Below are 25790 nucleotides of genomic sequence, written 5' to 3'. Positions count from 1 at the left end.
ATCTAAATGGGTACTCTAGTAAGGAAACAAGGACAGATTCTGACTTGAACTGATTGCCCTGCTCTTTGATCATCTCCCCCTGAGGGGGAAGCAGCCTTACCAGGCACAGAGGAAAACAATGCAACAAGTCCGGATGAGACCTGATAGGCTAGAGTCAGATGGAAGGGGAGGAGGACATCCCCTGGAAATAGAGAGGGGCATGGGAGAAGATGAAGGAGGGAGAGTGGGTATGGGAGGGAATGAGGGAGGGGGCGACAGCTGGGATACATAGTGAATAAGCTGTAATTAATATAAAAAATTTTAAAAAAAGGATTTTAAATATTGGCTAAGTTTTGAATACTGAATCAACTTTCATAGGACAAGTTCCACTTGGTCATTGCAGATATCCTTTTTTAAAATTTTATTTTATTAATTACAACTTATCCACTTTTTTTTAAATTTTTCATCAATTACACTTTATTCATTCTGCATCCCCCATAAGCCCCTCCCTCCTCCCCTCCCAATACCACCCTCCCTCCTCCCTCTGCTTGCATGCCACTCCCCAAGTCCACTAATAGGGGAGGTTCTCCTCTCCTTTCTGATCTTAGTCTGTCAGTTCACATCAAAAGTGGCTGCATTGTCCTCTACTATGGCCTGGTAAGGCTGCTCCCCCCCAGAGGGAGGAGATCAAAGAGCAGGCCAATCAGATTATGTCAGAGGCAGTCCCTCTTCACATTACTATGTAACCCAATTAGACTCTGAACTGCCCTGGGCTACATCTGTGCAGGGGTTCTGGATTATCTCCATGAATAGTCCTTGGTTGGAGTATGAGTCCCTGGGAAGTTCCCTGTGTTCAAATTTTCTTGTTCTGTTGCTCTCCTTGTGGAGACCCTTTCCTCTCCAGCTCTTACTATTTCCCAATTCTTACCTAACATTCCATTCACTCTGCCCAACAGTTGCCCATCAGGCTCAGCATCTGCTTTGATAGTCTGAAGGGCAGAGAGTTTCAGAGGCCCTCTGTGGTAGGTTCCTAGGTTGTTTCCTGTTTCCTTCTTCTTCTGATGTCCATCCTCTTTGCCTTTCCGGATGGGGATTGGACATTTTAGTTAGGGTCCTCTCTCTTGCTTAGTTTCTTTAGATGCACAGGTTTTAGTGGGTTTGTCCTATGTTGTATGTCTATATGAGTGAGTATATACACTACTGGGCATATATCCAACTTATCCACTTTTATCCCCCATAAGTCCCTCCCTACTCCCCTCCCGGTCCCACAACCCTCATCCCCCTTCTTCAAACATGCCCTTCCCCAAGTCCACTGATAGGGGAGTTCCTCCCCTCCTTCCTTCTGATCTTAGTCTATCAGATCTTATCAGGAGTGGTTGTATTGTCATCTTCTATGGCCTGGTAAGGCTGCTTCCCCCTCAGGGAGAGGTGATCAAAGAGCAGGCTAATCAGACTATGTCAGAAGCACTCCCTCTTCCCATTACTATGTAACTCACTTGGACACTAAACTGCCATGGGCTACATCTGTGCAGGGGTTCTAGGTTATCTCCATGCCTGGTAATTGGTTGGAGTATGAGTCTCTGGGAAGTCCCCTGTGTTCAAATTTTCTGGTTCGGTTGCTCTCCTTGTGGGGTTCCTGTCCTCTCCAGCTCTTACTGTTTACCAGTTCTTACATAAGATTCTATACACTCTGCCCAACAGTTGGCCATAAGTCTCAGCATCTGCTTTGATGGTCTTCAGGGCAGAGAATTTCAGAGGCCCTCTGTGGCAGGTTCCTAACTTGTTTCCTGTTTTTTCTTCTTCTGATGTCCACCATCTTTGCCTTTCAGAATGGGGACTTAACATTTTATTCAGGGTCTTCTCTCTTGATTAGTTTCTTTAGATGTACAGATTTTAGTAGGTTTGTCCTATTTTATATGTTTATATGAGTGAGTATATACTGTGTGTGTGTTTCTGCTTCAGGGACAGCTCACTCAGGATGATTCTTTCCATGTCCCACCATTTACCTGCAAATTTCATGATTTTCCTTATTTTTCATTGCAGAATAATACTCCATTGTGTAGATGTAGCACAATTTCTCCATCCATTCTTCAGCTGAGGGGCATCTGTGCTGTTTCCAGCTTCTGGCTATTAAAAATAAAGCTGCTACAAACATGGTTGAGCAAATGTCCTTATTGTGTACTTGAGCCTCTTTTGGATATATGCCTAGGAGTGGTATGGCTGGATCTTAAGGAAGCACTATTCCTAGTTGTCTGAGGAAGCGCCAAGTTGATTTCCAGAGTGGTTGTACAAGTTTATATTCCCACCAGCAGTGGAGGAGGGTTCCCCTTTCTCCACAAGCTCTCCATCATGTGTTGTCACTTGAGTTTTTCATCTTGGCCATTCTGATGGGTGTAACGTGAAATCTCAGGGTACTTTTCATTTGCATTTCCCTAGTGGCTAATGACATTGATCATATCTTTAAGTGTTTCTCTACCATTCCATATTCCCCTACAGAGAGTTCTCTGTGCCCCATTTTTTAATTGGATAACTTGGTTTGCTGTTTTTCAGCTTCTTTAGTTCTTTATATATACTGGATATTCTGTCAGATAAAGTGTTGGTGAAGATTCTTTCCCAATCTGTAAGCAGTCCTTTTGTTTTCATGACTGTATCCTTTGCTTTACAGGTGCTGTCTCTGAAATGAACTCAGTGGTTGCCTCTTTGATCACCTCCCCCTGGGGGGTGCAGCCTTGCCAGGCCACAGAGGAAGATGATGTAGCCAGCCTTCGTGGGAACTGATAAGCTAGGATCAGAGAGAAGGGGAGGAGGACCTTGCCTATAAGGGGACTAGGGAAAGAGCTTTGGAGAGAAGAGGGTGGGTGGGACTGGGAAGAGATAAGGAAGGGCACTGCATTGAGGATACAAAGTTAATAATTTGTAGTAAATAAGTATATAAATAAAATTAAGTTTAAAAAGAAAAAGTATGCATAATATATATGAAATATATTTTAAGTCACTACATCTATGTAAAAAATGTGAATTGGTATTTAAATAAAACATTTTGTCTTTTACCAAGTTTGTGTGAATAAAACTCAGAAAAAAAAAGTCACTTCTGGCCACAAAAATTCCAAATATCCTGTATTCTCTATTGAGAATGTTCTACTATTTAAGTAACTATTTGGTATTAACTAAAGCAATTATGCACAGACTGATTGACAAATTAATGTAAATTACATTGTTAGAGGAGAGGAAACATTAAAATATGGTGAGTTGCCTGCAAAATTTGTTTTGTTTTTTTTTTTTTGCCAGAATATTAAGTACTTTTAATTATTGAGCCATCTTTCCAGCCTAAACTACTTTTTCATCATTCTTTTTTTTATCAATTAATTCAATTTACATCTCTGTCATAGGTCCCTCTCTCTTCTCCTCCCAGTCCCACTCACCCTTCAGCATCTCCCTTTCCTTATTTCCTCAGAATAGGGGAGTCCCCTATCCAGACACCCCAGCTCATCTAGTCACATGATGACTGTGTTAGTCTTCCTCCCTTGTGGCTGGTAGGACCATCTCGTTAGGGGGAAGTGATCAAAAAGCTGGTAACATAGTCCATGTCAGAGATACTGCCCACTCTCCTGATTCTTGGGGAAATATAATAGACAGAAGTAATGGCAAAGACTGGGAACAAAGACCATCAGAGCCAATCATCCAGAACCCAGAGGGGCCTGTGGAATCTGAAGCACCAACCAAGGACATTGCATGGTCTGATCCTAGGTCCTCTACTTATAAATATCAGATGGGCATCTTAGTCTTCAGGTTTGCCTGCAAAACTTTTGTACCAAAACTAGTGAACGTAGGAAGGGTGCTAGTTGAGAAGTGAGTAAGCATGCTATTAGGGAGGGACTAAGTGAAGAAATTAAAAGAATAGAAACTAAATTAAAACAAAAACAAATAAACAAACAAAGTAAATATAAGTCAAAGCCTGGCTTGCCAATGGCACCAGCCTTTAATTCCAGTGCTCACAGAGTCAGTGGAAGTCAGATCTCTATGAGTTCGAGGCCAGTCTGCTCTACAAAGCAAGTCCATGACAGCCAAGGATACTAGAGAAACCCTGTCTTGAAAAACTTAAAAGTCAATTCAACAAAGAAAAAAGAAAAATATTTTTCAAAATTGATATAGCACATTAATAGAAAACAGAAATCGATTTTTTTAGTTTTAATATTATTGTTTTTAATTGAAGTACAAGTACATGACTTTCTCCTTCCTTTTCACCTCACATCCCCCCAACACACACTCTGAAGTTGATAGCCATTCGTTTATTATTATAGTTACATTCATATATATCTGTGTATGGATGTGGATGTATTTTCATGCACAGTTATATGTAACTACAAACTGTTGAGTCAATTTTTGTTAGTGGTGTGTATATGACTTTCAAGGATTATAATAATGCTTTACAGAACCGGTAAGGGACCTCATCCATGGAAGAAGCTAATTCTCTTTCTTCCAAGTATTCATTAGATGCCTGTAATTTTTTTCTAGGGTTGGGACCTTCCAACAAATTTCCCTTTCCATGTTAACAGGCCCAGTGACATTGCCACTGTTTTTGTTTAATTTTTGCAGCCATTTCTATGAAAGACAGTTTCACAACAGACTTGGAAGTATTCTGACAAAAGATATGCTAAATACTAGAGATTCCAGAAACCCCACAAGAAAACTTCACAATTTCAGCAGTGTCAGGGTACAAAATCAACTTACAAATATTATTAGCCATTCTATTAGCCATTCTGTACAGCACAAAAATTATCACACTGAGAAAAGATTATGGACACACTCCAATTTATACATCATGGAAGACAATAAATACTATGGAATAATTTAACTAAGGAGATTAAGAAAAATAACCTTCTATAATAAAACTTCATATCTCTGAAGAAAGAGATTGAAGAAGACTAGAAATGGAAAGACACTGCATGTTCATGGATCAGTAGAATTAATATTGTGGAAATAACCATTATACCGAAAACAATTTACAAAACTAATTCAATCCCAGTCAAAATACCTAGAACATTCTTCACAATTCTTTTATATTTTTATTAATTATTTTTTTCACTTCACATCCTAGTACTAGCCCTTCCATCCTCCCCTCCCCTCCCACCTCTCCTATTCCTCAGAAAAGAGGAACTCCTTTTTTCCATCCACCCCAGATCATCTAGTTGCAACAGGACTGAGCATGCCCTCTTCCCGTGTGGCCTGGCAATGAAATCCCACCAGGGGCAAGTGATCAAAAAGCTGGCAAATGAGTCTGTATACTATACACTTCACAATTCCCTTACTAGAAGACCAACATGAAGCCTAAACTGCCATCTGCTATATCTTTGTAGGGGACTTAGGTCCAGTCCATGCATGGCCCTTGGTTGATGCTTCAGTCTCTGCAGTCTCCTCTGGGCCCTGGTGAGCTGGCTTTGTTGGTCTTCTTGTGGAGCTCTTCTTGCCTCCAGGCTCTTCAATCCTGAGCTGTTGGTGTTCTGTTCAGGAAGTTGTCTCCTCTGCCAATAAGTGTGTGGGTTTTCCCCACTTTCTCTTCTATTAGACTTAGTGTATCTGGTGTTATATTGAGGTCTCTGGTACACTTGGATTTGAGTTTTGTGCAGGGAAATAATTATGCATCCATTTGCGTTTTTCTACAAGTAGATATCCAGTTAGACCAGAACCATTTGTTGAAGAGGCTGTATTTCTTCCATTATATGGTTTTGGCTACTTTGTCAAAATTCAACTGACCATAGCTGTGTGGGTTTATCTCTGGGTCTTCTCTTCGAATCTATTGATCCACCAGTCTGTTTTTATTCCAGTACAATGTAATTTTTATTACTATTACTCTGTAGTGTAGCTTAAGTCAGAATAGAGATATCTCCAGTTGTTCTTTTATTATATAGGATTGTTTCAGCTATTCTGGGTTTTCTGTTTTTCCATATGAAGTTTATATTTGTTCTTTCAAGGCCTGTAAACAACTGTGCTGGTATTTTAATGGGGATCACATTGAATCTGTAGATTGCCTTTGATAAGATGGCCATATTTATTATGTTACTCTTACCAATCCATGAACATGGGAGATATTTTCATATTCTGATATCTTCTTCAATTTTTATCTTCAGAGACTTCAAGTTCTTGTCATACAGGTATATCACTTGCTTAATAAGAGTTATACCAAGATACTTTATGTTCTTTGAGGCTGTTGTGAAGGGTGTAGCTTCCCTAATTTCTTTCTTGACCCATTTGGCATTTGTGTACAGAAGGCTGCTGAGCTTTTTTAATAAATCTGGAATCCAGACACTTTGCTGAAGCTGTTTGTCAGCTGTAGGAATTCTCTGATGGGATTTTTGGTGTCACTTACATATACTATCATATCCTCTGCAAATAATGATACTTTGACTTCTTACTTCCCAATTTGTATGCCCTTGATCTTCTTTAGTTTACTTATTGCTCTAGCTAAAACTTCAAGTACTATATTGAAGAGGTAGGGAGAGAGTGAACAGATGTGTCTTTTCCCTGATTTTAGTAGAACTGCACTGAGTTTCCCTCAATTAAGTTTGATGATTACAATCAGCTTGATATGTGTATATATATATATATATATATATATATATATATATATATACATATGTTATATGTTATTTTTAGGTATGTGACTTGTATCTCTGATCTGTCCAAGACTTTAATCATGAAGGGGTGTTGGATTTTGTCAAAAGCTTTACTTGAATCTAATGAGATAATCCCATGATTTTTTTTGTTTGATATTGTTTACATGGTGGATTACATTAATAGAGTTTTGTATGTTGAACCATCTTTGAATCGCTGGTATACAGCATTCTTGATCATGATGGATGATGTATTTGATCTTGGGTTCAATTAGTGAGTATTTTATTGAGTATTTTTGCATTAGTGTTCATGATTGAAATTGCTCTGAAATTCTCTTTCTTTGTTGAGCCTTTGTGTGGTTTAGGTATCAGATAGACTATGACTTCTTAGAGTGAGTTTGGCAATGTTCCAACATTGTTTCTATTTTGTGGAATAGTTTGAGTAGTATTGGTATTAACTATTCTTTGAATGTCTGATAGATTTCTGCACTAAAACCATCTAGTCCTGGGCTTTTTTTGTTTGTTTGTTGTTGTTGGGATCCTTTTGATAACTGATGCTATTTCCTTATGGGTTATCGGTCTGTTTAAACTGTTTACCTAATCTTGATTTAACTTTGGTTGGTGAAGTATATCAAGAAAATTGTCCATTTCCTTTAGATTTTCCAATTTTGTGGAATTTAGGCTTTTGAAGCAAGACCCAATGGATTTTTGGGTTTTTTTTTGTTATTATTTATTTATTTTTAGATTCCCTCATTGTTGTTATACCCCCTTTTTCATTTCTGCTTCTGTTAATTTGGGTATGCTTGCTCTGCCTTTTAGTTAGCTTGGCTGAGGTTTTGTCTATCTTGTTGATTTTCTCAAAGAACTAGCTCTTTGTTGCCTTGATTCTTATAGCATCATTATCTTTGTTTCTAATTCATTGATTTGAATCCTGAGTTTGATTATTTCCTCTTGTCTACTCCTCTTTGGAGTGTTTGCTTACTTCTGTTCTAGTGCATTCAGGTGTGCTACTAAGTTACTAGTATGGGATCTCCCCAATTTCTTTATGAACATACTTAGTGTTATGGACTTTCCTCTTAGCACTGCTTTCATTGAGTCTCATAAGTTGGAGTAAGTTGTGCCTCCATTTTCATTGAATACTAGAATGTCAATAATTCCTTTATTTCTTCCTTGACCCATTGTTTTTTTATTAGTAAGTTGTCCATTTTCTATGAATTTGTAGAATTTCTCTTGTTTCTGTTGTTGTTGGGTTCCAGCTTTAATTTATGTTGGACTGATAAGATGGAGGAGGTTATTTCAATCTTCTTATGTCTGCTGAGTTATGCTTTGTGACTGAGTATATCATCAGTTTTGAAGAAGGTTCTATGTGGTGCTGAGAAGAAGGCATATTCTCTTGTACTTGGGTGAAATGTTCTGTAGATATGTTAGATCCATTGGATTCATGACATCTGTTAGTTTTATTATTTCCCTACTTAATTTCTGTCTTGTTAATCTGTTCACTGGAGTGAGTGGGGTATTGAAATCTCCCACTAATAATGTGTGGGGTTTCATATGTGGTTTAAGCTTTAGTAATGTTTCTTTTACAAATGTGGTGCCCTTCCATTTGGAGCATAGATGTCTTTTTGGTGGAATTTTTCTTTGATGAGTATGAAGTGTCTTTCCCCATCTCTTTTGACTAATTTGGTTGGAAGTCTATTTTATTACATACTAGAATGGCTACTCCAGCTTGCTTCTTGAGTCCATCCTTTTACTTGGAGGTAATGTCTCTCTTTATTCATGAGGTGTATTTCTTGTATGCAATGGAATGATGAGTCCTGTTTTTGCATCCATCCTGTTAACCCGTGTCTTTTTATTGGGGAGTTAAGGCCATTGTTGTTGAGAGATATTAATGACCACTGGTTTTTACTTACTGACGTTGTGATGTACGTGGTGGGAGAGAGAGAGAGAGATGTCTATTTCTTTCGGTTTTGCTGATTATGGGTTACTTATTACCTTTGTTTTCCTGGGTATAGTAGGCCACCTTTGGTTAGAGTTTTCCTTCTAGTATTTTCTGTAAGGCTCGATTTGTAGATAGACACTGCTTAAATTTGTTTTGTCATGGAATATCTTGTTTTCTCCCTCTTTGGTGAATAAAAGTTTTTCTGGGTATAAGAGTTGGGGCAGACATGTGCCGATTCTTAAGGTCTGAGTGGCATCTGTTAATGCCCTTCTAGCTTTTAGAGTTTCTGATGCGAAGTCAGGTGTAATTGTGATATATTTGACTTTATATATGACTTGGCCTTTTTCCCTTACAGCTTTTAATATTTTCTCTTTCTTCTGTATATTTAGGGTTTTGATTATTATGTGGTGGAATGATTTTTCCTTCTGGTCCAATCTATTTGGTGTTCTATAAGTTTTATGTATGTTTATATGCATCTCTTTCTTTAAGTTGAGAAAGTTTGTTTTTATGATTTTGTTGAAAATATTTTCTGGGCCTTGAAACCAGGAATCTTCTCCTTCTTCTGGTCCTATTATTCCTAGGCTTGGTCTTTTCATAGTGCCCCAGATATCTTGGATGTTTTGTGTCAGGAGCTTTTTACATTTAACATTTTATTTGACTGATATATCAATTTCATGAATCATATCATTTACACCTGAAATTCCCTGTTCCATCTCTTGTATTCTATTGGTGATGCTTGTGTCTGTAGTTCTTGTCCTCTTCCCAAAGTTTTCCATCTCCAGGATTGTGATGGAAAACACAAACATCTGATTTTCTTTATGGCTTCTTGTTCCATTTTTAGGTCTTGAGCAGTTTTCATTTTCTTCTCCTATTTTATTGTAGGTTCTTATATTTTTAAAATTTCTTTTAAGGGATTGTTTAATTCTTTCATCTGTTTGGCTGAATTTTCCTGTTCTAGTGTGAGGGATTTATTTTCATCCTTTAAGGATTCTATCATTTTTATAACCTCAGATTTAAAATATTTTTTTTCTTGTGCTTTGGGTGAGATAGTATCTCCAAGGCTTGCTGTGTTAAGACTGCTGGTTTCTGATGATATCAATTTTCCCTGGGATTTGTTCCTTGTGCTCTTACCAATTTTGTGACCTCTACCCATTTTGATGTTTCTGTTGTTAGCAGGTCTGCTGATCTCTGATGGTCAGAGAGTTCAGCAGTAGATACAAAGTGTTCTAAGTTGAATGTTAGTTACTAGGGGCTTCATGCTGGCCTCCTTGGTATGACACATGATAAGAATCAGAGCCCAAGTATAGCTTCCTCTGCTGGCCTTGTCCTATTTTGAGTCAGGTACATCAGGAGTCAGCAGGGAGCGGGCTCTAAGCTGATTGTTGCTCTGCCAGACTTGGGCCTCCATAGGATGAAGGAGCATAGGCTGGAAGACACCTCTGGTGGCTGTGCCCCAGTGGCTCAGGCAGATTAGGCAGATTAGGCAGATTATGAGTGGGTGTTGGCATTACTGGGTCAGCTACTTCACCAAATGGGCATGCATGTGTTGGCATTATAGTTTCAAATTCAGTCATATAGCTGCTTGCTGGTTCAGTAGCTGCTGAGCTGGTACTCCGATTTGGCTTTGCTTTGCCATTTTGCTTAGGACCCTGTGAGTTTGTCTTATCCAGATGGTCTTTACATGGGGACCAGAAGAACCATGGATTGGGTTTGGGGCATTGCCTCTGGTCTAGAACCAGCTCTTGGGGAAGCTAGAGTGGTCTCAGGTCTGGCTGATGGAATGAAGCACTCCTGAAAGCACTGTGTAGTCTCCACCAGACCAGGACCATACTAGGCAGAAGATCCTCAACAGTGTCTTTGAGACAGACTTGGCTGGAACTATGCATCTGTGAACCTGGTATATGTAACGTCCTCTCCAGGGGAAGCACCAAAGTCATTTTTTTTTTTTTTTTGGGTTCATCACTAGATCCCTCACTGTAACTTTCAGTATCTGATCATCTTCCACTCAGACACAGTGTGCCTTGACCACAGCCATCTTGGAAATCCTTCACATTTTTTTAATCATAAAATTTATATGAAAGTAGAAAAAAAAACCCTGGGTTCTTCAATATCCATGAGCAATATTGTTAGTATTTTTATTGTATTGAGCTAAATTTGTAAATAGCTTTGGGTAGAATTTTACATTGAAATAACTATCTTCAAAAGCACATTGGCTGTCATTTGTTCTGACAACAGTGTCTTTTGCTTTATGGAAGAATTTCAGTTTCATGAGGTCCCATTTATTGATTGTTGATCTTAGAGCCTGTGCTGTTAGTGTTCTGTTCAGGAAGTTGTCTCCTGTGCCAATGAAATCTAGGCTGTTCTCTAATTTTTCTTCTAACCGATTTAGAGTATCTGGTTTTATGTTTAGGTCTTTGATCCACTTGGACTTTAGTTTTGTGCAGGGTGATAAATATAGATCTATTTTCATTTTTCTGCATGTAGACATCCAATTGAACCAGCAACATTTATTAAAGATGCTGTCTTTTTTTCCATTGAATGGTTTTGGCTTCTTTGTCAAAAATCAAGTATTTATAGGTGTGTGGGTTTATTTCTGCGTCTTCTATTCGGTTCCATTGATCCTCCTTTCTGTTTCTATGCCAATACCATGCAATTTTTATTACTATTGGTCTGTAGTACAGCTTGATATCAGGGATGGCGATACCGCCAGATGATCTGTTGTTGTATAGGATCGCTATGGAGATTCTGGGTTTTTTGTTTCTCCATATGAAGCTGAGAATCTTTTTTTCAAGTTCTGTAAAGAATTGAGTTGGTATTTTGATGGGAATTGAGTTGAATCTGTAGATTGCCTTTGGCAGGAGGGCCATTTTCACAATGATAATCCTACCAATATATAAGCACGGGAGATCTTTCCATCTTCTGATATCTTCTTCAATTTCTTTCTTCAGAGACTTGAAGTTTTTCTCAAACAGATCTTTTACTTGCTTGGTTAGTGTCACCCCAAGATACTTTATGTTATTAGTGGCTATTGTGAAGGGTGTTGTTTCCCTGATTTCTTTCTTGGCCCTTTTGTCTTCAGTATACAGGAGGGCTTCTGATTTTTTTTTCTCCAAACCTATATCTGACAGAGGGCTGATATTCATCATATATAAAGAACTAAAGAAGTTAAAGAGCAATAAATCAAGTAATCTAATAAAAAAAAATGAGGTATGGAGCCAAACAAAGACTTCTCTCTAGAGGAATATAGAATGGGAGAGAAACACTTAAAGAGATGCTCAACATCTTTAGCCATCAGGGAGATGCAAATCAAAATGACCCTTAGATTTCACCTTACACCCATCAAAATGGCCAAGATGAAAAACTCAAGTGACAACATATGCTGGAGAGGTTGTGGAGAAAGGGGAACCCTCCTCCATTGCTGGTGGGAATGTAAACTGGTACAACCACTTTGGAAGTCAATCTAGTGCTTTCTCAGACAATTAGGAATAGTGCTTCCTAAAGACCCATCTATACCACTGCTCGGTATATACCCAAAATTTGCTCAAGTACACAACAAGGACATTTGCTCAACCATGTTTGTAGCAGCTTTATTTGTAATAGGCAGAACATGGAAACAACCCAGATGTCCATCAAAGGAGGAATGGATATAGAAATTGTGGCATTTTTACACAATGGAATTCTACTCAGCAATCAAAAATGAAGAAATCATGAAATTTGCAGGAAAGTGGTGGGATCTAGAAAAGATAATTCTGAGTGAAGTATCCCAGAAGGAGAAAGACACACATGGTATATACAAACTCATATAGACCTATAAGATATAATAAACATAATGAAATCTATAAACCGAAAGAAGATAAACAAGAAAGAGAATCTGGGGTAAGATGATCAATCATCACTTATAAAGACAAATGGGATGTGCATTGGACATAGGACAGAAGCCTTCCCCAGAGGGCCTCTGAAAGACTCTACCAAGTGGTGTATCAAAGCAGATACTAAGACTCATAACCAAACCTTCGGCAGAGTGCATGGAATCATAACAAAGAAGGGGAATTAGTTTGACGTGGAAAGGATAGGACTTCTACAAGGACCAAATATCTTGGTACAGGGGTCTTTTCTGAGACTGACATTCCACCAAGGACCATGTATGGATATAACCTAGAACCTCTGCTCGTATGTAGCCCGTGGTAGCTCAGTAACCAATTGGTTTCCCATAGTAAGAAGAACAAGGATTATTTCTGACAGGAACTCAATGGCAGGCTCTTTGACCTCCCCACCCCCCAAGGGAGGGGCAGTCTTGCTAGGCCACAGAGGAGGACTTTGCAGCCAGTCCTGAAGATACCTTATAAAACAGGTTTAGATGAAAGGGGAGGAGGTCCTCCACGAACAGGGGACTTGGAATGGACCAGGGAGGAAATAAGGGAGGAAGGATGGGATTGGGAGAGAATGAGGGAGTGGGATATAGCTGGGATACAGAGTTAATAAAGTGTAACTAATAATAATTAAAAAAATATTGTTTAAATTTGCTGGTGAATAATGGGCATGGTTATCACAGGACATACCTGATCAGTATTATTTCTGTTAGCGTCCAGAATAAAGATAATTGTGGTTTCTTTTAAAGAATCGTCCACACTTCGAATAGATTATTTAGATCTTCACAGTAATTTTCAATTTATTGAAACATAAGCCAGCCTCAATTAAATGTTTTCCTTAATAAGAAAAAAAATGTACATTGGCTTGACTGAAGTACCGGAAACTATAATTTTGTTTGATGATTACGGAGTTGATAAGTAGAACCTACATCACATATGATAGTATTAGTAGGAGTATCAGTGAAAAGAGTGGGTGATAATGGGATGGAGTAGAAAAGGATGGATAACGGAATATGTTAGAGGAACAAATACGATTAAATGAAAATGTATTTAGTGGCAATCATTTAAAGGAGGCATTGGAGAGAGAAGGGAGAAAGTTGTAATTATATTACAATCTCAAAAAATTAAAAGAAAGACTCTTTAAATCTTGGAAATTCTATAATTTTGCTTAAAGTTGAAAAGTGCAACATTTTCATGGAATTAATAATTACACAGAGTGAATATCTGCTAATAAAAAAACAAATCATAGAAACTAGTACATAAATAAGTATGTATATATGCTATATATTTTAATGAATTACTCCAACTATCAAACTTTAAAACATCTACTGTGTTTGTGTTCTTGTGGGCATTTAATTTACCATTGTTGAGTTTAGAATGCTTAAATTCAACTTTTGTTGGTAAAAATTTCCTTACCCTTATGTTTGTCCAAACACTACATATTGAAAGATGAATGACCCTGATGGAAATGCACATAGTTGTTTTCTGGGTTTTATATTGTAAAAGAAGATATGGTATCTTGAAACTATAGTCATCAAGATCTGAAGAATCAGAGGAGGTTGATTACTCGAAGAAAACACTTCTTCCAGAAGGATTGATACACATAAACTCACATAATTTATGACACTATGTATAAGTCCTATATAGATTAAACCAGACAAAACCCAGAATTGAGAAGGAGAAATGAAGAGAAGGTGTCACCCTTAAGGAAAAAGATATTTGAAACTTACACATGTTGAGAAAAAGAAAATCCGTGTTCTCCAATCGAGTGTCACTATATATATATCAATCAATCTAGGGCAAGCCCAATGTCCAGGATTACCAGTAACAGTTGGTCACCACCCACCCCCAAAAAACAAAAACAAAAAAAAAAAAGAAAAAAACAGACCAACAAAATCAAAACAACAAGACTTCATGTTTATCTGCGCTAATTATTTTGTTGTTGTTTTGGGTATTTTTTTCTTTTATTGGTTTTCTTAAGTTTGCCTGTTTTGTTTTCATTTTGTCTTCTTATTTTGTTGTTGTTTTTGTTGTTGTTGTTTTTGAGAGAAAAAGCAAACTTGAAGTTGGGTGGTAGGATAAAAGCTGCAGGAATTGGAGGTAGAGAAAGAGTATTATGAAATTATATTGTACAAAAAACTTTAAATATTTAAAAAAAAGTATTTCTGACATAAGCACCTACTATATATGATTGAAAATATTATTTTGATTGAATATAAACACATCATTGTGAATGTCATTAGAATTGAAAAAATAGTACAAAATGGGGTGATATTTTGTTGATTATGTTTTTACACATAAAAATATCAGATTGAAACAGATTCAGTTATAGTGTTGTTAAGAATAAAAACTCTATGATTTCATTTAAAAAAATGTTGAGAAGATGAGGCATTAACAGTAGTGACATATTTATTATGGAAAGCAAATTTTTATGTAATTTACTCAATATGTTTTATATATAAGTCTTGACTTGGTTTCTAGTAAATATATACATATTAATTAGGAGAAAGTTGAGATGTGTAAAATAATGATATGATAAATCATATTGTCATTTTAACTTTCAGACTACACGTTGAGGAACCTGAAGAAATGAATATTAGTTCTGAGGATCACTTCCGTTCTCGAAACCATGCAGATTATACTCTCTGTAAAATGGAAAACTATCTGAAAGAGAAAAAATTGTGTGATGTGTTACTTATTGCAGGACCTCTCAAAATCCCAGCTCATCGGTAAATATCCTTTTGCAGACAGAACTTCCAAATACTATAAGAATGAGTAAGGAAGAGTTTGTAAACTGATTAAATATTGGACCATGAGGAAACCATTTTTACGTTGAAATCTTGAAAAGTTAATATTTTCTTCTGCAGTAGTTATAGAGTTAAAGTTGGTGATGTTAATGATGAAAACCAAAACAACACAAGCCCTAAAAATGTCAGCCTACTTAATTGCTGTATCATCAGTAATATTTTGTATATTTGTTTTAAGACAAGTTCTTACTATGTAATCCAGTCTGGCCTGGAACTTCCTATGTTGACTTGGCTGACCTGGACCTCAAGAAACTCCCTGGCTATGCCTCCCTAGCCCTGGGATTAAAGACATTTGCAACCATGGCTGACAACTGTAACTTTTTTATGGAAAAAGCTTACTAGTAAGCTTACTTACAAACTTATTGAAAGCATTGCATGATACTATTGACTCATATAATCATTGATTCAAAATTTCTCTTTTTAGATTGGTTCTTAGTGCTGTGTCTGATTATTTTGCTGCAATGTTTACTAATGATGTGCTTGAAGCAAAACAAGAAGAGGTCAGGATGGAAGGAGTAGATCCAAATGCACTTAATTCTTTGGTTCAGTATGCTTATACAGGTAAGCTTTCAATGTCTATTAACTAACATTAACTCTATATTATATAGCACATGTTATAAGTATTTATGTGTTTCAAGTATGAAAATTATGCCATACAGTAGTAAATCACTTTCTAAAACTGGTAAAAAGACAAAATTGCGGATTAATCACCATGATAATAATATAAAGTGTATGCTGTTAAATATTATTACCAGGAAAAGAGAAAGCTATTTTAACATAAAAACACAAGAATGTTTAAGTAAAGGTTGAAAATGGTTACAAGATCCTGGACCTGGAATTATAGACAGTTGTAAACTCTTGGACATGGATAAGTCATTAAAAAGTTAGAGCAGTTATAAAGATAAACATAAAATCTTTGTGATTACAATGGGGTAAAGCTACAAACCAACAAAAGAAACACAGAAACTAAACAAACTCATGAGCATTTGACATGGTATTATTAAATGATTAACATATCATCACAGATATGAGGATATTAAAATATTCCCACATTCAGACTGGTGTAGTGGTAGACGCCTGTAATCCCAGTACTCAAAAAAAAATTCCCACGTTAAAGGAAAATGGAATTATAACATACTAGAAATAGTTCAAAGAGCAAAATTTATAACTATACATATCTACATTCAAGATGATGCAGCCAGTCCTGATGAGACCTATAGGTTAAGGTCAGATAGAAGGGGAGGAGATCTTCCTCTATGAGTAGGCTAGGGAAAGGACATAAGGGGGAGAAGAGAGAGGGTGGTTGGGACTGGGAGGAGATGAGGGAGGGGTCTACAGCTGGGATACAAAGTGAACAAATTGTAATAAACAAATGAATTAATTTTTAAAAGTTAAAGAGATTTCAAATAAGCAACTATTTATGAAACTTTTAAAGAAGGAGTGGCACTGGGAGGAAATGAGGGAGAGGGCTACAGCTGGAATACAAAGTAAATAAACTAATTAATATAAAAAATAAAAATTCAATTTAAAATATAGTTTTTAATTTATTTATTTATTACAGTTTATTCATTTTGTATTCCAATAAAACCTCCTCCCTTGTCTCTTCCCAGTCCAACCAACCCTCCCTCATCTCTCCCTATGTCTTTTTCCTAGTCCCCTAATAGGGGTTGACTTCTTCCTCTTCTATCTGAACCTAGCTTATCAGGTCTCATCAAAGATGGCTCCAACATCATCCGTTGTGGCCTGGCAAGGCTGCATCCCACAGGGAGAGGTGATCAAAGAGCCAGCCAAAGAGTTCATGTCAGAGAAAGTTCCTGTAGCCCTTACTAAGGAAACCACTTGGAAACTGAGCAGCCTGTGTGCTTCCTCTGAACAAGGGTTTTGATCCTTCCTATGCAAGGTCCTTGGTTGGAGTATTGGTCTCTGCAGGCCACCTGGGCCCCAGTATTTTGGCTCTGTTGTTCTCCTTGTGGAGGTCTTATCTACTCCAGGTCTTCCTATCTCCCTCTTTTTCTTGTCTTTCGGACACTCTGCCCGAAGTCTGACCATGAGTCTCATTATCACCTTTTATACCCTGGTAGATAGATTCTTTCAGAGGTCCTCTCAGGTAGCTCCGGTCCTGTTACTTGTATTCTCCTACTTCCAATGTATATCCTGTCCACCTTTCTGACTGAGGATTAAGCATCATTCCTAGGGTGCTTGTTGTTTAGCTTCTTTAAGAATACATTTTAGTATATTTCTCCTATATTATAGGGCTAGTATCTACTTATAAGTGAGCATATACTGTATGTGTCTTTTGCTCTGGGTTACTTCACTCAGGATGATCTTTTCTAGTTCCCATGATTTCCCTGCAAATTTCATGATTTCCATGTTTTTAAATGCTGAATAGTATTCCATTATGTAAATATACCACTTTTGGTATACATTCATTTCGGTATATATATATTTTGGTATATATATATAGGGACATCTAGGTTTGTTGTAATCATCGATTCAGATTTACTAATAATTATCTTTTAGTAATGCTTGCTGGTAATCCTAAACAGCTGTATAACCAAATCACCACACAGACACTAGGATTTATTTAATTAACCTAGAACACAATGCTGGGAAATAGTTACTCCATCCTAAACCTCCAAGCCCTCATAGTTTACTAACATTTAGATTTCCCACATTATACTTGCTTTTAATGATAAATTAGGTTCAGTCCATCTCTCCACGTCGTTCCAAGATCACTTCTCCTGCTTCTGTTCTCCCAGCATTCCTGCCCTTCTCTCCTCCTCTTCCTCACACCTTCCTGTCCTCTGGCTCCTCTCTTTCTTCCTGCTTCCTTTCCCTTGTTCAACATTGTGGCTAGTTGCTTTATTTTGGCATGTTTACACAACATTGAGACAGGTGATGCTTAGAACAAGTATCACAATGCAATGTCCGGATTGAAACCAGAGAGTGGAGGAGAGAAATCAGCATTTGAATGAACAAGGTAAAGTGTATACATTCTAAAAAGAAAATTATACCAATGTAGGTTGTTTGCAGATTCTGGCTATTACTAATAAAGCTTCTATGAGCATAATTGAACAAATGACATTATTGAATGGTGGGGCAGTTTGGGGCTATATGCCTAGAAGAGGTAAAGCTGGATCTTGAGGTAGCACTAGACCTAATTTTCTGAGAAAGTACCACATTGATTTACAAACTGGTTTTACAGGGTTACATACCCACCAGCTATGGAGGAGGGTTCTCCTTTTTCCACATCCTCTCCGGCATGCATCATCCCTTGAGTTTTTGATCTTAGCCATTCTGATGGGTGTAAGGTATAATTTCAGGGTGTTTGAGTTTGCATTTTCCTGATGACTAAGGATGTTGATCATTTCTTTAAGTGTTTCTCTGCCATTGGATATTCCTCTGTTGAGAATTCTCTGTGTAGCTCTGTGTCCATTTTTAATTGGATTTCTTGGTTTCTTGGTGTTTATTTTCTTCAGTTGTTTACATAATCTGGATATGAGCCTTCTGTCAGATGTAGGGTTGGTGAGGATCTTTTCCTGGTCTATAGGATGCCCTTTTTTCTGATAACAGTGTCCTTTTGCTTTACAGAAGATTTTCAGCTTCATGAGGTCCCCATTATTGGTTGTTGATATTAGAGCCTATGTTATTGGTGTTCTCCTCAAGAAGTTGTCTCCTGTACCAATGAGGTCAATGTTCTTCTCCAGTTTTTGTTCTAACAAATTTAGTGTGTCTGGGTTTATGTTGAGGTCTTTGATCTACTTGAACTTTAATTTTGTGCAAGGTGATAAATGTGCATCCATTTGCATTTTTCTACATGTAGATATCCAGTTAAACTAGCACCATTTGTTGAAGATGCTGTTATTTTTCAATTACAGGGTTTTGGCTTCTCAAATAAGCATCTTAATGTACACTATTGGTAACACAACAATTCAATGTAAATATTAGCAATTATGAAACAATAATTAAGTTCAGGAAATACATTAATTAAATAAATAAGCATAACGTGATACAAAGAAACAATAAAACAAGGAGTTGGGTGTTTAAGAATAATAAACAACTTCAATGAAATTAGGGAGGAAAGGGGAAACATCAGAGCAGGTTCCAATCAAATTCAGAGAATCATTAGAGTATATTTGAAGATATGTTCTAATAAATTAGAAAATCTAAAAGAAATAAATTAATAACCACACACGAATTAATAAAGTTAAACCTAGATAATATAAAAATTAAAACAATCTAAAGTAAATAATGATCTTCCTAAATGGAAAACCAACAGCACAGGCTCTAAGATCAAATCAAAATTACTCTGAGATTTCGCTTACACACATAAGATTGGCTAAGATCAAAAACTCAAGTGACAAGACATGCTGGAGAGGATGTGTAAAAAGGGGATCTTTCCCCCTTGCTGGTGGGAATGTAAACTTGTACAATCACTTTGGAAATCAATCTGGTGCTTTCTTAGACAATTAGGAATAGTGCTTCCTCAAGATGGAGCTATACCACTTCTAAGCATATATCCAAAATATGTTCAAGTACACAACAAGTATGTTGGCTCAACCATGTTTGTAGCAGCTTTATTTGTAATAGCCAGAACATGGAAACAAACAAGATGCCCCTCAACTGAGGAATGTATTCAGAAATTGTGATACATTTACACAATTGAAAAGAAGAAAATCCTGCAATTTGCAGGCAAATGGTGGGATCTAGAAAAGGTTATCCTGAGTGAGGTATTCCAGAAGCAAAAATACACACATGGAATGTACTCACTTATAAGTGGTTATTAGACTTATAATATAGGATAAATATACTAATATCTGTACACCTAAAGAAGCTATGCAAGAAGGAGGACCCTGGGTATGATGATCAACCCTCACTAAGAAAGGCAAATGGGATGGACATCAGAAGAGGGAGAAAACAAATAACAGTACAGAATCCTACCAGAGAGGGACTCTGAAAGACTCTACCCAGCAGGGTATCAAAGCAGATGCTGAGACCCATATCCAAACTTTGGGCAGAGTGCAGGGAATCATATGAAAGAAGGGAGAGATAGAAAGATCAGGAGAGGACAGGAGCTCCACAAGGAGAGCAAATGAACCAAAAAATCTGAGCACAGGGGTCTTTTCTGAAACTGATACTCCAACCAAGGGCAATTCATGGATATATCCTAGAACCTCTGTAGAGATGTAACCCATGGCAGCTCCGTCTCCTCATGGGTACCCTAGTAAGGGGAACAGGGTTTGTCTATGACATGAACTCAGTGACTGAGTCTTGATCACTGCCCCCAAAGGGGGATCAGCCTTACCAGGCCACAGAGGATGACAATGCAGCCAGTCCTGATGAGACCTGATAGGCTAGGATCAGATGGAAGTGGAGGAGGACCTCTTATATCAGTGGACTTGGATAGGGGCATGGGAAGAGATGAAGGAATGAGTGTGGGATCCGGCTGGAATGAGGGATTTTGATACAGTTGGGATACAGAGTGAATAACCTCTAATTAATATAACAAATAAATTTTTTAAAAAGATGGGCAAATGGGTTAGAAATCAGAAGTAGAAGAACACAAGGAACAGGACAGGAACCTTCCACAGTGAGCCTCTGAAAGACTCTACCCATCAGGGTATGGAAAGAGTTACTGAGACTTTGAACAGAATGCAGGAAACCTTATGGAACAAGAGGGAGATAGAAAGACCTGGAGGGTACAAGAATTCCAGAGGGAGACCATGAGAACCAAAAAACTAGGGTCCAGGATGGCATGCAGAGACCAATACTCCAACCAAAGACGGTGCCTGGAGAAGACTTTGACCCCCTGCTCAGTTTCCATTGGGTTCCCTCTTAAGTGGGGCAGAGGCTGTCTCTGACATGAAATCAGAGGCTGGCTCTCTGATCCATTCTTCCTGAAGGGTGTAGCCTAACCAGGCCACAGAAGATGCAGCCAGGCCTGGTGAGACCTGATTGGCTAGGGTCAGATAGAAGGGGAAGAAAGCCTCTCCAATCAGTGGACTAGAGAAGGATCATAGGTGGAGAAGAGGGAGGGTGGGAGGGATTTGGAGGAGATGAGGGATGGAGCCACAGAGTGAATAGATTGTAATTAATTAATTAAGTAAATTTTAAAAAGGAATATAATGGAACTTGGTAGTTTAAAATATAGCATATACTTATACTTCTTGTTTTAGGATATAATAGCAGTTCTCTTCTTTACTTTTTACTGTTCTTTTTATTATTATTTGTCACAATTTATTCACTTTATATCCTGGCAATAGCCCCCTCCCTCATCTAGTTCTCTTCTTTTAAATTGCAGTTCAAGAAATAACACATGAAAATGTGTAGATGTACTGCATACATCTATTTTACAAATTAAAATATAGTGAGCAAATAGCAATATATAAATTTTATTTTATTTGTGGTTGTGCAAACCATATAAGGTTTTTTAGAATGAAAACACTTTTACCAACAATATTGCTTATGTAAAACTTTTGAAACAATGTTGAAATCTTCTCTAAGTTAAAATGACAAACATAAGGATATATTTTATTTACAAGTGTTTGTAATAAGATAAAAATAATGCTCACTAAAACAATGGATAAAGCATTAAAACACATTTGAAACTTACAAATTTAAACTTATAAATCATAAGTGATAACTTCATAAGTGACAATTGCCAAAGTGTTGCTTCAATTTAGTAGTTTTCAGTTTTGAACTCATTGCAATATTCGCATCATTCTGAGATATTGTCAGAGGGAATTCTGGGCATAATACTTGGGCAAAGTTAATACCGTATAATTAATGTGCATACACACAGTAGATAAAAATATCTGTATGTCTATTCTTTAGCAAGATCTATACCTGTACAAAAATGGTCATCATACCTATGACTAATTTTATGATCCTTAGAAAATAAAATATTATATTCTTAGCTCATAATGTGAGGTTTTCTGCCTCATTTATACATATTAAGAACTTACCATAGTTTGAGTTCATAATGATGTTCTTATGTGTGTACAAAACATGAAATAATTAATATAAGTTAAAATGCAAGCTCTAAGTCTACACGCAAATATTAAGTTACCATTCCTTATCATATTCACTATTCATTTGCTACTGTCATTTCATATAGTCTTGTATGACAACCTTTTTCCTCCTTGTCTATATGTACACAACAACTCTTTTGTATTTCTTAAATGAAAATTAAATCATATTGCTAGTAAAGCTACTGAACATTAAAAGGTATAGATGTCCTATAAAGGGTAAGAAAAATGTCACATAACATATATGTGTTCCATTTTATGTGATGTGTAATCATTCTTTACCAATTTAAACCATTTAGGTGTGCTGCAACTGAGAGAAGACACCATTGAAAATTTGCTGGCTGCAGCATGTCTCTTACAGTTGACTCAGGTCATTGATGTCTGCTGCAATTTCCTCATAAAGCAGCTTCACCCTTCAAACTGCCTCGGTATTCGCTCATTTGGAGATGCCCAAGGCTGTGTGGAGCTCCAGAATGTGGCACATAAGTACACAATGGTAAGATCAACTGTTTCAAATTAGCTTATTGTAGTAATTTATACTTTGTCTATAAAACAGAAAGCCTATGTGAACTTACATAGTTTTCAGGTAACTAGTAATAAGATATATTAGAAAAACCTTTGTTTAGTTGAATACTCAATGTTTAAATTTCTGCACTTAAAAAAAGGTTTTATTAAGTCTGTTAGCACCAGAAATTAAATTATTGCTTCTTACTAAATTGAACAATATCCTTTCAGTTTCATGAGGTCCTGTTTATTAATTGATCTTAGAGCCTGAGTGGTTGGTGTTCTGTTCAGGAAGTTGTCTCTTATGCCAATGAGTTTGAGGCTTTTCCCCACTTTCTCTTCTACTAGATTTAGTGTATCTGGCATTACATTGAGGTCTTTGATACCCTTGGATTTGAATTTTGTACAGGGAGATAAATATGGGTATATTTACATTTTTCTACATGTAGACATCCAGGTAAAACAGCACCATTTGTTAAAGATGCTTTCTTTTTCCCCATTGTATGGTTTTGGCTCCTTTGTCAAAAGTTAAGTGATTATAGATATGTGAGTTTATCTCTGGGTCTTCTGTTCAATTCCATTGATCAACCAGTCTATTTTTATGCCACCACCATGATTTTTTTAATTACTATTGCTCTGTAGTATATTTTGAAGTCAAATTAGAGATACCTCCAGAAATTCTCTCTTTGTGTATGATTGTTTTAAGTATTCTGTCTTTTTTGTTGTTGTTTTTCCATATGAAGTTTAGAATTATTCTTTAAAAGTCTGTAAAGAACTGTTCTGGTATTTTGATGGGGAATGCATTGAATCTGTAGATTCTTTTTGTTAAGATAGCCATCTTTAGTATGGTAATCCTACAGATTGATAAGCAAAATGGCCCAAAGAAGATAAATAACAAGAAGATAAATAACAAGGCAGGATGTATTAATCTCACTTGGAAGGGAAAATAGAAGAGACAGATATAGTGGTCAAAAAGAGGGAACAAGGTAGGAAAGGAAGCACAGAAGCATGAAGGTGGAGATTAGACCTCTGTAGAGTAAGGGAAAGAGGACAGAAGACCTGCAAAGAGAAACTGAGGGTGGAGACATTTCTATGACAAGCTGTAGGTCTAAGTCATGGCAGGCTCCTGGGAGGATATGAGGGAGATTCAAGCAGAGACTCCTAGTAGCAGAGGCTATAGATCCCAAAGAGGACACCTCCTAACTAGACAAATCTTCTAGTTGAGGGAGAACAGAAACACACCCACAAAAATTTTGACCCAATTTACCCTGCAAACAAGATGTGCAGGGATTAATATAGAGCAGAGAATGCCAAACCAATGCCTGGCCCAACAAATGATCCACCCTATGGGAGAGTGCCAACTCCTGACAATATGAACAACTCTCTGTTAAGCCTGCAGACAGGAGACTATCAGAGTTGTTCTCTGAGAGTCTTTGTCCTGCAAAACCTCAAAACAGATGCTGGGAATCACAGCCAAATATTGGGCAATGCATAGGGGAACTTGTGGAAAATTAGGAGGAAAAAGAAAATTACCAAAAGATGACAACAGATCCAAAGGAAGAAAAAATAGAGCCAACTAACAAGGCCCAGAGGGACTTGCTGAGGGCTGAAGGATCAACAAAAGTCCATACATGCACACGACATAGATCCCCCCAACATACAAAATGTTCTCCAATGGGCAGCTTAGGCTTCATGTGGGTACTCAGGTAGAGGAAAGTAGGAACTGCACCTGGAGGGGGCTTCTCTGTAAGATTTTTTATCACTTCCACCAGGCAGGACTGCCTTTCCAGCCAAAAGAGAAGAGGACATGCTCAGTCCTGATGGAACTTGAAGACCTAGGGTGGATATGAGGGGCCTTCCATTTTCTAAGGCAAAAAGGAAGGAGGAGGAAGGGAGAGTGGGACTGGAAGTTGAAGTAGGATGGGGATAGAAATATTGTGCAAAGTGAATAAAATTAAATAAATTTAAAGATAGCATCTTCAACAAATGTGGCTGATCTAACTGATATTTACAAGTAGAAAAATGCAAATAGAACCATATTTGTCACCCTGCACAAAAGGAAAGTCCAAGTGGATCAAAGACCTCAACAAAAAATCAGACACAATAAATCTCTTAGAAGAAAAAGTGGGGAAGAGCGTTGACCTCATTGGTATGGGAGGCAGCTTCCTGAACAGAACAACAGCAGCACAGGCTCTAATATCAGCAATCAATAAGGGGGACCTCATGAAACTGAAAAAGGCTCTGTGAAAAAAAGGACACTGTCATCAGAAAAAAAAATGACGGCCTATAAACTAGGAAAAGGTCTTCACCAAAACTACATCTGACAGAGGGCTAATATCCAGAATATATAAATAACTCAAAAAGTTAAACACCAAGTAATCCAATTAAAAATGGGAAACAGAGCTAAAGAGATGATTTTCAACAGAGGAATATCAAACGGCCGAGAAACACTTAAAGAAATGTTCAATATCCTTAGTCATCAGGAAAATGCAAATCAAAACAAGATTCTACCTTACACATATCAGAATGGTTAAGATCAAAAACTGAAAGGACAACACATGCTGGAGAGGATGTCGAGAAAGGGGAACCTTTTTCCATTTCTGGTAGGAATGTAAACTTGTACAACCACTTTGGGAAATCAACGTATCCTTCTCACAAAATTAGGAATAGAGTTATGTTAAGATCCACCTATACCACTCCTAGGCATATATCCAAAATATGCTCAAGTACATAAGAAAGACATTTGTTCAAGTAATGGTCATAGTGGCTTTATTCATAATAGCCAGAACCTGGAAACAATCCAGATGTCCCTCAAAGGAGGAATGGATACAGAAATTGTGGTACTTTTGCACAATGGAATACTACTCAGCAACTAAAAACAAGGAAATCATGAAATTTGCAGGCAAATGGTGGGATCTAGAAAAGATCATCCTGAATGAGGTATCCCAGAAGCACAAAGACACACATGGTATATACTCACTTATACGTGGATACTAGACATATACTATAAGATAAACCTACAAAATCTGTATACCTAAAGAAGCTGGGCTAGA

General features: G+C 37.2%; 1 protein-coding gene across 2 annotated transcripts in view; it reads left to right on the top strand.

Annotated features, from left to right (window-relative positions):
* Positions 1-25790, top strand: part of Klhl4 (kelch like family member 4) — an 89603-nt gene that overhangs the window by 25394 nt on the left and 38419 nt on the right. For both annotated transcript variants that reach the window (XM_060374543.1, XM_060374542.1), the window contains exons 2-4: positions 14963-15127; positions 15630-15766; positions 22533-22729. In XM_060374543.1, the coding sequence (XP_060230526.1) occupies positions 14963-15127; positions 15630-15766; positions 22533-22729 (499 nt within the window). The remainder of the gene's footprint in view (positions 1-14962; positions 15128-15629; positions 15767-22532; positions 22730-25790) is intronic.

Source organism: Meriones unguiculatus, chromosome X (genome assembly GCF_030254825.1).
Source record: "Meriones unguiculatus strain TT.TT164.6M chromosome X, Bangor_MerUng_6.1, whole genome shotgun sequence".
NCBI classification, from domain to species: Eukaryota; Metazoa; Chordata; class Mammalia; order Rodentia; family Muridae; genus Meriones; species Meriones unguiculatus.
This window is presented reverse-complemented; position numbering and strand designations above follow the sequence as displayed.